Source organism: Poecilia latipinna, unplaced genomic scaffold (genome assembly GCF_001443285.1).
Source record: "Poecilia latipinna isolate Pla-1442-1.1 unplaced genomic scaffold, P_latipinna-1.0 Scaffold64, whole genome shotgun sequence".
NCBI lineage: Eukaryota > Metazoa > Chordata > Actinopteri > Cyprinodontiformes > Poeciliidae > Poecilia > Poecilia latipinna.
In genome coordinates this window covers 3,058-16,701 of record NW_015112680.1, presented here as the reverse complement: position 1 = coordinate 16,701, position 13,644 = coordinate 3,058, and the positions used below count along the sequence as shown (strand labels likewise).

General features: G+C 39.5%; 1 protein-coding gene across 2 annotated transcripts in view; it reads left to right on the top strand.

Annotated features, from left to right (window-relative positions):
• Positions 1-11,770, top strand: part of LOC106963544 (zinc finger protein GLIS3-like) — a 68,092-nt gene extending 56,322 nt beyond the window's left edge. For both annotated transcript variants that reach the window (XM_015058522.1, XM_015058513.1), the window contains one exon: positions 10,900-11,770. In XM_015058522.1, the coding sequence (XP_014914008.1) occupies positions 10,900-11,079 (180 nt within the window). In that variant the 3' untranslated portion in view covers positions 11,080-11,770. The remainder of the gene's footprint in view (positions 1-10,899) is intronic.
• Positions 11,771-13,644: the final 1,874 nt, after the last annotated feature.

The following is a 13,644-nucleotide window of genomic DNA, read 5'->3' as shown; positions in this document are numbered from 1 at the left end:
GGGCACACAAGGACACGGCACACAAAATGATCCAGTTTCTTATTACCTCCCTTTATGATTGTGTGACCCCAGCAGAACTGGCACTGCAGAGATATTTAAGATGGGCTTTACCGCCGCCCCCATGGAGTTTTAACGTCCCAATGTTCTCCGTGTCTGTGTCTCTGCTTTCTGTTCACTTTCAGACACATCTGTTTCATGTTCAATCTGTTCAGCTTTGGAATCCGTTTTACATCGATGTGAGAAGGTTTATGCAGTGTTTAGTACCAGATTGGCTTTGTTATCCGGGCAGGATTGCAGTAAAAGTAAAAGACTTGTAAGTCAAAGCATATCCTCTTATTTTCGCAAAAGCTCCACCAGCTTCCCACAGCAGCAGCAGCAGCAGCAGCAGCAGTCTTTCCCACTGTCGTGAAGCGATTGTGTGAGAGACAAAACAAGGAAAATATCCGTATTACTTGTATCATTTTTCCAGAAGTGAAGCCAACGCTGGAATGCAAGTCGTACATGACTCAAAGTACAGTACTACTAAATGAATTGTAAATATTCAGGGGAAAATGTTTTTTATTTAAGCTTTCCAGCTGACAGATTATGTAAGATCAGACTGTACAAGGATTGGACTTGTGTTACAGATCATGTAAACATATGCATGAGATATTTTTGTAGGAAATACCTCATATGTAGAATGAGATACTTTGCAGCATCTGTCTAACACTGTGTTAGTTGACATCACCTCAGTAGAAAATACAATTCTTTACATTTTGTTTTGCATCCTCCAACACCTCACTGATGGAAATAGAGAATGTTGAGCTTGTTCCCTCAGTCACATATTCTACACTGAATGCTGTTGTGACTAAGTGATCTGTTAATGCTTACTTATGGTGTGTTTGCTGATTGGAAAAAAAATGGATTTTTGTGTTTTTGAGTTTCCGGTCACCAGCAGGCAACCAATATCTTGTCTTCAGAAACATTTCCATATAATTTTCAAATTTTTCTTGAGGCTTTGTTACAAGCAATCTATCACAAAGACAGTTTCTTCAGATCTATGAAATGTTAAAATTAAATACCACCAACAAGGGGATTCACAAAGAGAAAAAGATTTTCTCAAACTCAGTTGAATGATAAAAAACAACAACAAAAAAACCCTCTTAGGTCTTTTGTCCAGCCTTTGCTGGATTTTTTTTTTCTGTTTAATGAAGAAATTACTTTCAGTTTATCTTCTATAAGCTGCTCTTGCCCAACAATTCTTCTTTGGCCCCCTACTTATCGAGTTTCCTGATCTTTTTAAGTACAGTCCATGCTCCACAACATGCTGTTGAGCTTAGCAGAAAATGAGCAAACAGACAAAAGTCAAAACCCAAAGAAAACCTTTTCTTTTGCAAGCTTAGAGAACAGTTTGGAGAGACCACTTTAAAAGAATACACAGAAATCTGACTCCTTGGAAACAAAGTACGGAGGACTCAGTTGTGGTTTAAACTTTTCTGCAATTCTGTATATATTAGTTTTCTTGTAGGTCAGAAGACACTGACTTGTAAATGGAGAGTGGATTATTAAATAAGAATAGATATCTGTGCACAGAAATGTGGTAATCTGATTTATTGAAACGTAAATGGATGGTGATGGGCCTGCTGAGAGCGCCTGAGCCGTGATTCGACTTGACACGGTAAACGTTCGGCGCAGCCCGATACGTTTCATCCAGCCGTATCCATGACTGGAAACTGGGCCCCGAAATCTGCAGAGAGCAGGAAAGAACACAACTTTGGCACACTGAGGACTGAACAAATCGAGAGGGCACCGTGGCATCGCAGTTGCACCACATTTTTTCGGCACAAGTCCTTTGTGGTCTGGTCCCGGTCCAGGGCGGTTGCATAAGTGCACTTTCTTCTCCTCCACTCTCCTTGAGTTCCCGAGCTGGTGTTGATCACAACGCCGTGTTGACCTATTGTTTAATTTTGCAGGCATGCTTTCTGTCTAAATGTCAGAGCTGTTGGCATCAAGGTATTTGGCTTGGCAACTCGCTGGGCTTCTGCAGTGTTTATTTGTTGTCACGTCAGAGTTATAGAGTTGCTGCAGCAGGCATTAAACCTAAACAGCTGTGTCAACTCCGAAACTGTTTAGAGAGCGAATAGTTTTATTTCCTTACCCACCAGATCTGGTTGATATGGGATCACTTTGGGTTTGTTTCAAAAATGTTCAGTCAGTAGGCAAGATTTAAAAAAAAAAAAAAAAAATTAAAAAATACATCCATTTTATCAGCTGAAATAACTAAAGTAGGCTTGCAGGTAAGAGGGTGCGTATAAATGGGAGTAAAATGTGAATATGTGCAGCAATAGTTCTCTGGCCACTGAAAGAAATCATATTTTAAGTAAAGAAACTACAAACGCATTCATGCAGTTAGAAAATAGCTACTGGTTGTCCTAGCAGATGCTGCGGTTTAGTGTTAGTTAGAGCATGAATAGTTTAAATCTTCCAGTCCTGTAGCGACATCCACAGATGCCAGTTTCCCCCGTTTATTGGAAAAAAACAAACAAACAAACAAACAAACAAATGCACTTTCTAAGGAAAGAAACTGATGATGGTTCCAGCAACAAATCAATTCAAACCACACGCACTAATCAGGCAAATATGATTACGCATTCTTTGGTAAAGCGGATTAGCAGAAGACAAAGTAGATCAATTAAGTGTGTTATTACTTCCTTTGCTGGCTGCGTGTGAATTGGCATCCATCATCCCAACAATGGCCCTAAAATGAAATGGAGACATGCAGCTCATTCTGCAGCAGAACAAGAGGAGTTTATAGGTCGAAGGGGGTGAAAGGGAGACGGCCAGAGAGAGCGACAGCGAAAATGGCGGCAGGTGTGAGTGAAAGGCGCTGAATAGACGTGAGCGCTGGTGTCAAAGAACGCAGCAGGATCCTGCATTGACTGCCAGTAACACCAGTCCAGACGCCGGCTTGGAACGCAGATCATGTTTAGGATTTTCATTGCGTAAGCTCTGGTGTTTCTTTTGTCGAGGCGGGTTAGGATTTCTTGAACCGGGTTTATAATTAATGCCTCGATGGCTGCTGATCCAAGGCCACAGCGGCTGTGGCCTCATTTTAATCGGTTCTTGCGCACGTTTAGAATAGCTGTGAACGCAAAACCCAGAGTCAAAGCTGAATGGCTCCATCTGAAGATTTCCGATGTCAGGAAGATCACAGCGGGATTGAAAAGTGCATCCCACAGCCGAGTCGTCATCGTGTCATTATGGAGGACGGGTGAAATGAGATCGCTCGTTCTTAAATGGCAAAATTCAGTTTCTGTAACGTTCAATTCAGCGAGGAGGTGTAACATATTCCATGTGTGTGAAAGAGGCTCTATCATGCTAAAAGTTTAATTTATGCTTTTGGTTCACACAAATAGTTTCCACCTTCAGCGAGAAGCAGCAATTTAGACTTTCTCCACACTCTCCTGCAGTTGCATCCGTCATCCACATTGGTGCTAAAACACACATACACTGGTCCAGTTTTTTTTTTTTTTTTTTTTTTTTTGTCTAATATTTTGAGAGTATCGCTGTAACAAATTTGCTGAATGATGAATATTCCCCAAAATTACTGCAATAACCGGTAATATTGTTGTTTTGAGACCCTGTTCAAGTTATATAATGATAATGACAAAATAATGTAAGACCAAACTCTTAAAGGTCAATAAACCTTCAATTCTAATGGATATTTAAGACTGAAACAAATGAAATGAAAATAAATAAACAAAACAACAGGAACAAACGAAATGAATTATGAAGTCTCTGTAAAAAACAGAGACCAATGAACCAAACTGAAGATTTTTGTCCTCCAGTCTTTGATGCAAAAAGAGAAAAGAGAAAGATAATAAATTATGCAAATTGGAATTATGGAGCTCATTTTACTTTATCATGCAATTAATTGATTTATTGCTTATTGTGAAAAGCCTAGAAGAAACTCTAATAAAAAATCTGGTGCACCTGTTTGTGGTGAAAACAGGGCCAGGATGGTATTGACTCTTCTTTGCATTTGAAATTTTACTCATTTCATTTTCAGCATCCAGTCCTGGCAAAGAGAGAATGACGGAGCCTTTGTTTGTATGATTTCTTCCAAAAATCGCAGCAATGGTGATGAGTCTTTTAAAACCTGGATAAAATGTTTCCCACAAAAACTCTATTTGCATTTTGTCCCCTTCCTAAAATAATTATAGCTCTTTTTTTTTTTTTTTTTTTTTTTTGTCTAGATCATTTTTTGGCACAAAGAAGAGGTTATTTTTACATGTATTTATTTATTTATTTATTTATTTATTTATTTATTTATTTATTTATTTATGTTTATTTTTTATTCTTTGCAAAAATCACTTTGGGGAAAAAAAAATACTTAGGACATTATTGTAGGAAGGTGACGATTTGAATTAGCGTTTGAAGAAACGATGATATAGCAGCATGTACTTTTGCTTTGTAAATTTCACACAACTGCTGAGTCAATTTAGTTTGCGTCACAGTTCATAATTTAGACTTTTTTTAAGAGGAAGAAAAAAAGAGAAATATCGTGAAAATATTTAAATAGAAATAGAAAAATAAAAACTTATAGAAATGACAATTCTATGTATGTTTAAGCATCAACTCCACTTTTAGTTCGCCCATCTGGTTTAGTTAAGTTTAGTCATCTGTAAAATATGCCTACATTTTTCAAAAAGTAGATATAAAGTAAAAATTCAAGTCAAACTATGTCTGTGTGATCAGAGGGAGAGTTGGATTTCTTCTAAAACAGCAAGATACTAAACTTTGTAATTGTTGTTTTTTTTTTTTTTTTTGTACTTGAGAATGTAACACTGCGTTCCTTTTTCCCATAATCTGGTGAACCTGTAAACTCCAGGTAGACCATTTGAAAGAAAATTACATTTTAGCTCTCTAATTGGATGCAGGGCTGCACAGGTGTACGCTATTTTGGACAGGGGGTTCTGGGCAGCCTGGATCATATAAGGTGAAGTGGTTCCATAAACCCCTCAGCATGTTGCAACCACTTTGACAAGTCTTTGCTGCAGAAACGCAAAGTTAAGATCCATCACTGCACTTCCTCCTCAATCATCCACCAACAGCCTCTGGGAAGAACAAAACAGCTCAGCTGGGTCATTATGTGAGCCCCACTTAGTCATCATAGGACTGCTTCCTGTTGTGCCATCAACATAGTTTTTAATTTGACCAAGAAACTGTTCAGGCATGAGTGCAAAAAGGCTGTTAACAGCAATTTCTTTGGTCATTTAAATGACTACTTCCTCCTACCAATTTATCGGTTGAGTTCTCTCTCTGTGTGCATCTGGACAACACTCCTTTCCTGTTTTCATCAACCTTTTTTTTTGTTTGTTTGTTTTTGGAGAATTGTGATCATTCTTACTCACAAATAACAAAGATGGGTAACAGAAGAAGATAGGCTCCATAAATATGGAAAATAGTTGCGCATAAAGCAACCCCTTCCTTTTTGACACATCGAAATAATATGCCCAATAATATTTTTGTTTCTAATTAAAGGCGCATCCGCAGCAGACAAGGCTGGCTGCTTGATGTGGAGTGGAAATCAAATGATATGTGTAAACTATGTAATGCGAATGTTTTACCTAAGCTGCTTTTAATATTACATCCTAACAAAGTGCATGAGAAACCCGTCTCTCCTTAGCTCGTCTCGGATCATATGGATATAATTTCATCCATTTACGTTTTTCTGCACTTTGCTGTGGTTGCCACAGGGCATTTGGAAGCAGGAAGATTAAACACACATGTTCCTCTCATCTGTAGCTGGAGGACTGTGCTGCACATCATCCCCTGTGTACAGATCCTGAAGTGTTGGTGGTTTTCCTCTTGATAAACCAACTCTTTCCTCTAAACCTTTTTTTTTACTTAAACTGTTATAGATCCTAATTTGAGCTGTAGCAGTATATATGTTGTTGGCTGATTGAAAACTTTTGCATTTCTGTGTTGCTTTCCTGTAAAGAGTCCAGGATTTTTCTGATGAGCTTTGAGATTTCATTTCCTCTATCTCAGACCTTTAGAACATGAGTAATTGTAGCTTAATTGCAAATCAAGATACTTTGCCAGCTTTCAGACTGAGGATGACTGTCACATTAAAACACTGTGAAATCTGCAGCCATTAACTGAGTTTTACCTTTATGTCATCACTGATCAACCTAAGCCAATCATATCATTGCTCCAGTCTTTGGCTCTTTTATTTGCAAACTATTTTGCTAATTAGTTAGCTAGCTCTGATCAGGTGCATAACACACTTTATCCATTAAAGTATTAAAGTACTATATCCATTAAAGACAACAGAGGTTGTCATTGGTTTATTAAGATAAAAAAAAAACTGTCATAATTGCAAATTAAGTGTTTTGTATCACCCAGTTATTGTCCAGTGGTATCTACATGGTAGACATTCTGTATTTTCAAATAAAGTTTGATAACTTTCTTAACTTATTTTGCACTAAAAGTCAGAATTTCTGAGATCCAAGAAAAAAAAATCTACTTAAAAGGCTCTTGAAGTTATAATGCAGGATTCTGCAAATCCTTTCCCAAATCCAAGTTCAGTCTTCCAGCATCAAGGGGACACAGAAATATATTCAAGTTGAAGAGGGACACCAAGTGAATATCTTAAATCTGTTGCAACCGGCAAGTAGAGAGGGAACATTTTGGAACCTGAAATGAAAATAAAAACAAACGTATTCAATGACTCTAGTAGCAACCACTTCATTGCGCAAATATCACTTTTCAACAGATGAGCCTCTTTATATCTTCTGATCCTCTTCGTGTACATATGTGTCGTCTTGCGTCACTCATTTAGACTTTAAATCTGATTTTCGTTAAACATGTCAGCGGCTGTATTCCGCCCAGCAGCCGTCCACAACGGCTGGTTTGTTCCCGTCAGCCGCAGCTCCGGCAGGTTGCTAATGAGCCGCTGCCTGCGAGCCGAGTCCCACACTGCTGCCTTTTTGCTCCTGACACTGTTTGGTCTTTCCCCTGCCAGTCAAGAGTAATTTCCCATGAAGGCCCGAGGCGTGACGCACCACCTCTGCTCTGAACGCGGAGTCCATAATCTGTCTGTTGTGATCAGCCGCTTGTCCCGGGGTTTTAACCCTCGCTCGCGCTCCCTTCAGCCACGTCGAGACCCCGCTGTCATCCCCAATGTTTACCGAGCCGCTGAGCGACCCACTCAGCTCTGAGGACGGTGTCAAATGGGGCTGAAAGCCCTCAAGAGTGCCGGTGCCACTCCCCTCCTGCGGCTGCCTTCTGGCTTACCATGGACGGAGGGTTTTCAGAGAGGAAAACTAAACATGTTTAAAGCAATTAATGTGATTAGCGCAGTTTAAGCTGTTTTTATAGGTAATATCAAAGGCAAAACCAGTCATCCGTCAACCACCGACTCTGTTTATACCACTTTCAACCGTGTGGTGCTTTCTGCGCAGTTTAGATTCGAGTCAGCTTCTTTATGAATGGTGTACCACCTTACTGACACAGTTTATGCTTCTTAATGTACACACGTTATCTTAAGAGGCTTTTATCATCATTATGGCTGTAACTTTGATTGGTGTAGTCGGGTGAAAACAAACAAACAAAAAAAAAAACAACACAAAACTGTCTTGGCTGACAAAGTGGGACCACATATGGTTGGGCCTGACGGAGACTCTTACTACTACCACTCTTCTCTCATTACCAGCAGGAGTGGCATATTTCATTTTACCAGCACTGTAATACAGCAAACCTCCAAAACGAAGTTGACAGTCAGCACACTTTCTGAAAGAAGTAATTTAAACCAGCAGATTGGCTGCATTAAAATGGTTTACTTTAGCATAGATTTATTTTTCTGCTGAGTTCCTGGGTAACGTCTATTCCCGAAGACGTTGGTGCCTTATGAGGTTTTCTTGTTTTACTCGCCAGGAAAACTTCACGCTTGGATTGTCTCTCTACAAATTATATCCTCAGATCAATAATACGCTTTTTCGTGAGTAACATGGTTTTCCTCCACGGACCTCTAACTAATTTATCCTCAGATTTGTTTCAGCGAAACAAATTTCCATAAATATGGAATTTTGGTGCCTAAATACGAGCTTGGTTTGTTTTCCAAAACTTAATTCTCAGCCTCAAAGTCTGCCAGATGTATTATACCATGCCTTGCAAAAGTATTTATGAACCTTTTTGTTCATTTTGTCACATTATAACTAAAAACTTCTTAGTTTCAACATGGACTTGTATAAAACTGTGATGTTCAAGGAAAATTATACGTTTTAGATGCACAAAATCTGAGTGTTTTACAACTACCTTTCAAACCGAATGCAACAAGGTTGTAAAACTGTATTCAAAACTTGGAACACCCTGAGCACAACATGGTGGTGGCAGCATCATGCTGAGGTGATGCCTTCCTACGGCAACGGGGGAAAACTGATGAGAGCTAATGGGGAGATGGATGGTATAAAAAAACAAAAAAAAAGCATTTTGACCAATAAAGATTGAACGACAAACCTAAACACAACCAGGGCTGAAATAGGAAAACAAATGTTCCTCACAATTGAGGAATCTGACTTACTATTTTCAAGAGAAGAATGGACAAATACTCGCAGCGAAATGTAGCTTGACAAATTGTTGACTAAGGGTCTGAAGGCAAATACTTGGCACCTTTTTCATATGTTTTTAAATTCCCCGACAGACCAGCATTTTGTGTTTGTCTATCAGATCAAGTCCTACACGCATATTCAAACTGTCCTGTTTTACTGTGTAGACTTGTCTTTGTAGCTCCACATTTTGGCTTTTACGTACTCATGAATATGCACTTGGATTATGCATCTGGCTTAGCTGCAGATGTGAATTGCACTCTGGGGACTTGTGTTCTTTTGCAGCAAAACGTCGAGCCATGGCAACATTGATGTCCAAAAACAGGACTTGGACAGGATTTCAAAATTTCAAGCTTATTTCTGTTTGGAAGCCCTAACAGGTCCTCATATTGTACTGTGTTTGGATACATTAATGTTTGAGTAAAATTAGCCTAAAAAAAGCTTTTTGCACGCAGATTTTTATTTTTTTTATTTATTTATTTTTTTTTTTTTGCCGGCAGGCGTGGGGAGGTGAAAGCATGATTTTGATCATCCTGAATGAAAGTTTTGTTTCCAAACTTATTAACTCAGAGATCTTACAAACTCTTTGTGGAGCTGTGTGACACACTGCTTGGCTTGGACAGATTAAGACTCTCTTACTGAGCCACACCGCTGCACTCAGAAACCCACAAATGAGCGCAGGTCACCTAAGACGGTTCCACCATGACGGGCTTGGGTTTCGTCTTTCTTAAATGGAGCCTTGGTGAATAGAAGGCCCAACCTGCGCTGCCTGAGTGAATGAAGGAGGCTAAGAGTGTTTAGCTAAGAGAGAGCTGGAGTGCCGCTGCTCTGTCCTGAGCTACAACCTGACCTGTTGTCAGTCGGCCTAGCTAAAGGTCAGGCGAGAATAAAAGACGTGAGCTTTAGCAGCAGGATGTCAACTTTACATTTAGTTCAGCCTAACAAAGCATTTTTAATGTTGGCCCGATAGATACTGTTCTTTGTGCTTTATTTTTGTCGTATAAAATAGAACATCTTTACAGTTATATGTATTTTAAAGACAAATTCGTCTTTAGAGGGATAACTAGAGATGACCAATGCCAGTATCTACTCAGTAAATTGATTTACATATGTATAATTAATAAGTGTCCATTTTTTTTTTCCATGCGAGTGATTATAATCTACAGCTGATGACACCAAAAGTTCAGTTTCTTGGAAATTGCAAATCTGACAATAAAGACATTTTAATTCAGAAATGTTGTTTGTAGTCTCTCAGGTCAAGAGGCTGGAGGTTCACAGAGTGTTTTATCCGAGCACATTGATGGAAAGTTGAGGGGAAAGAAAGCGTGAGGTAGCAAAAGGTGTTCAAGCAACAGGAATAATCAGATTTTTGAGAGGATTTTGCAGCAAAGCCCATCCAAGCGTTTGGAGATTCGCAATGTGTGGACAGCAGCTGAAGTCGGTGCTTAAAGATCCAGCATTAAGTTCATATGTTTTGTTTTTTTGTGCTTAGGTGCAGGTTGTCCACAGGAGTGGATACGTGTAAATCCCTGAACTCAAGAATAAAAACACTGAAGATTTTTTTTGTTGTTGTTCTTTTACAATTCATGCGTCAGAGGGGTTAATTTATTAAGAGGCTCCTGTGTGTTTCAAAAGTTACATTAAGTGGAATCTCCCGTATTATTTCTACCTAAAAACTTTATCACTCCTAACATGACATTCCCCCGTAGAGAGTCTTGACAGCGAAAGCTGCTTTCACCCTCCACAATTTGTTTTTGTTTGTTTCCATTTTCCATTTTCTTTACAAGCCCAGAAGTGGATACATGAGAAGCCTCATGAATGATTCACACGTTAACAAATCTGTGGTGCTCATTGGGTGAGTGCTTGGGATCGGATGAGCCAAGCAGGGTCAGATATGAGCTTGTTTACAGTCACTGTCACTTGTCAGTCTAATGGACTATACGCTGCCGAATACTTATCTCCCGCTATGCATTACGGCAAAATAAACGACACCGTACTGTATGGCGTGCTCCAGTTTCCCCCTGCAATTAACATGACAGGCTGGGAGCGTAGGTGCTCAGTGGTTTTCACAAAGAGTCTTGGATTGGCAGATGCTTTCAAAAGATGCGGAAAGAAGTGCTCACAGTTGCACCTCCGGTCCTTTTCAATCAGTCAATATATCTTGTAGAAATAACACTATCCTTATTAGAAGCTCCAAAATAAGTAAACGCGAGGGAGGACTTGTTTCTAAATCACTCAGGCACATACTTTGGTTTGTTTCCCCCCCCCCCAGTTTTCTCTTTGTAAGCGGTCTCTCCTCCTCCCACAGTTCGAGGGCTGTAACAAAGCGTTTTCCCGCCTGGAGAACCTGAAGATACACCTGAGGAGCCACACGGGCGAGAAGCCGTACCTCTGCCAGCACCCTGGCTGCCAGAAGGCATTCAGCAACTCCAGCGACCGAGCCAAGCACCAGCGCACTCACCTGGACACGGTCAGAAAACATTCTTAAATTCATGTTTGACCTGCTGAAAAATCACCTGGGTGGTCGGCTTCTTGACACGAACCCAAAAGTCGTGTGCAGTCGCCCAGATACAGGCTCCTTTTGTCTGTCTGCGAAACTCGAGCTGAAATTAGGTCATATTAAAAAGTCCCAAAAAATTATTTCTGGTGTAAATAGCAATAAATATTACCCCGAGTGTGTGTTTGCCGTATGATTAAACTTTAGTCATTTTATTTTACTACGTTCAAAATCTACTGCCAAGCTTCTCTGCCTATTTCTACATTTTGACAGTGTAATTTCTCATAAATCAGTGAGACTGTGGGACGTTTTTCACTCCCTACTTCAGTAGAGACATGCTGCAGGTCCTTTAATAATCATCACCATTAGTGCAGGCTGCGGCTCCCACCGAAGAGATTCAGGATGCAAGCTAAAACAGAGGTCCGCTTGTTTCTTCAGAGCGTACAGTATGGAAGTGGAACGGTTGAGTCATTCATCGCTGCCACCCATTAGGTGGCTGCACCGCCACCAACTTATAGCCCACTTGACCGGCATTCTCATGCCAACACAGCCGTGGAGTAAATGAGCTGCTTTGCTTCCACTATATTTCTGGTGTATTTGTTTTTCCTTCCTCTAAGATGAATGCCCCATTAGTTTTCTCTATATTTTGCAAAATATTGCAGGTTTTTTCAATCACCCTTTTGCAAAAGTATTTTTAGTTAAAAAAATAAGTTAATTAAATGTTCTAAGTAATGCACAATGTGCACTAGTCCAGTGGAATAGGCTTAAGTTTCAGAGTCAGGTTAGAGTTGGAATGCAACTTACACTTGTCATCCTGTATGTAGACTGTGATGCACTGCACATTAGGCACAAAGTGACCAATATAACAACCTGTTTGCTAGCTGTGGCATCATATTAATTGGTCACTTTGTTGTTTTTCCAACTGGATGTTATGTTAAATTGATTTGGGTTGATGCCCTTAAATACACTTTAAATATCACCCACAAAATTCAGCCATTTAAGCCATTCAGCATGTCAAGGTGGGCAGCTCTTCATAAGTGCAGACAGAGCTTCAGCATAGCTGAGCATGATGTTACTTGGGGTGTTGCTACAGCATTTAGCTAGCAGTTAAGTATTTTTTTTTAAAGTCCAAAAAGCCTGGCTTAGCTGGATATCCAACTCTGCTGCAGCATCAGATGCACAAAATACTGCAAATCATTTACTCACAGCTACTCTGTGAAATAAAATGAAATGTGAGGTAGCTGAACAATATTGCGATGGGAAGAATTAAAAACAACAGGGAATCATTTTTTGCTTTTCAAACAAAATGCATTTATGTTGTACAGAAACAGTCTTTTTATTGTGGAGGGTGTCATTTTAATGTTAAAATAAAAACGCAGGAAAGATTTTTATTTAGTCATCCGTACATGTTTATTTTGCGAGTTTTGCCGCTCCCACTTTTTTCCTATTAAATCATTCAGAACTCGCAAAGAAAAGGCAAAAAGAAAAATTAATGCTGACTCGTGTTTTTTTTAATTAGTTGTAGATTTTCTTCCACCACCCAAATTGACCAAATGATACAGCTAACAGACGGACCCAGATGCTGATGACTTCACACCAGCTCACGTCTAAAGTCATCGCTGAGCGTGCCGCAGCCAAAAACACGTCATTCTTATTCTTGACTCTTACCTTACTCAAAACTTGTACTGGATTATTTACCCTGCTCGTGTTTCTGCACTCTAAGTGTAACGTGGCTTAGTAAACATCAAAGTGAAGGCAAATGAAACTGCTAGAGACGGAGCTAATTACAGTTTTCCCCGTTTGCCTTTGAAATGACAAAAGGAAATTTAGAGTATAAATTTGGTGTTATTGTAACTTTCATTTTCATACGCCGCCCCTAAAACGATTCACTAAACCTGAACCAAATTTTAGGTGCTATTTTTGCGTCCTTATCTAGCACGTTTGAAAGCAGGTGCAAACTGACATGCAAAAAATATCTGTGGCAAACAGGAGATAATTATTTGGAACATTTTAAAACTATAAAACTATTTTCCTTTTACAGCCTCTCTGCTCTTGTCAGAGTTGACACCTATTAAACACAGAAAATAACACAGGAAAGACAAGAGAAAGTTAGATTCTTAATACTCGCGAGGAGAACAGACAGAGATGTGCTTTGTTACAAATCTCCTACTGCTCTCAAGCACATTTGCCTGCCCCTCTCTTTTTATTGTCTTTAGGATCCCTAATCACAGAGAGCACTGTAACTCTAAAGGGAAGGGAAAACACTTCATCACACAGTCACAGCGCCAAGATTATCACTAACTAACAACACAATCTATCTAACACTAGCTTATCCAGTTCCTGACCCAGGATCAAGCAGGACAAGTTGTACATCTTCACGGCGATGGTTTTATAGCTATCTAAGAGGTCAAAAGCAGGGCGTTCTGTGAAGAGCTGCTGTCTCTGCTCTTCTTCAGAGAGGCCCTCTGAGAAAGGAAATCAGAGTGATTAACAACACAGAAACATTTCTTAAAATATATGACTAAAACAAATAAAAGTACATAAACTAAGAACATA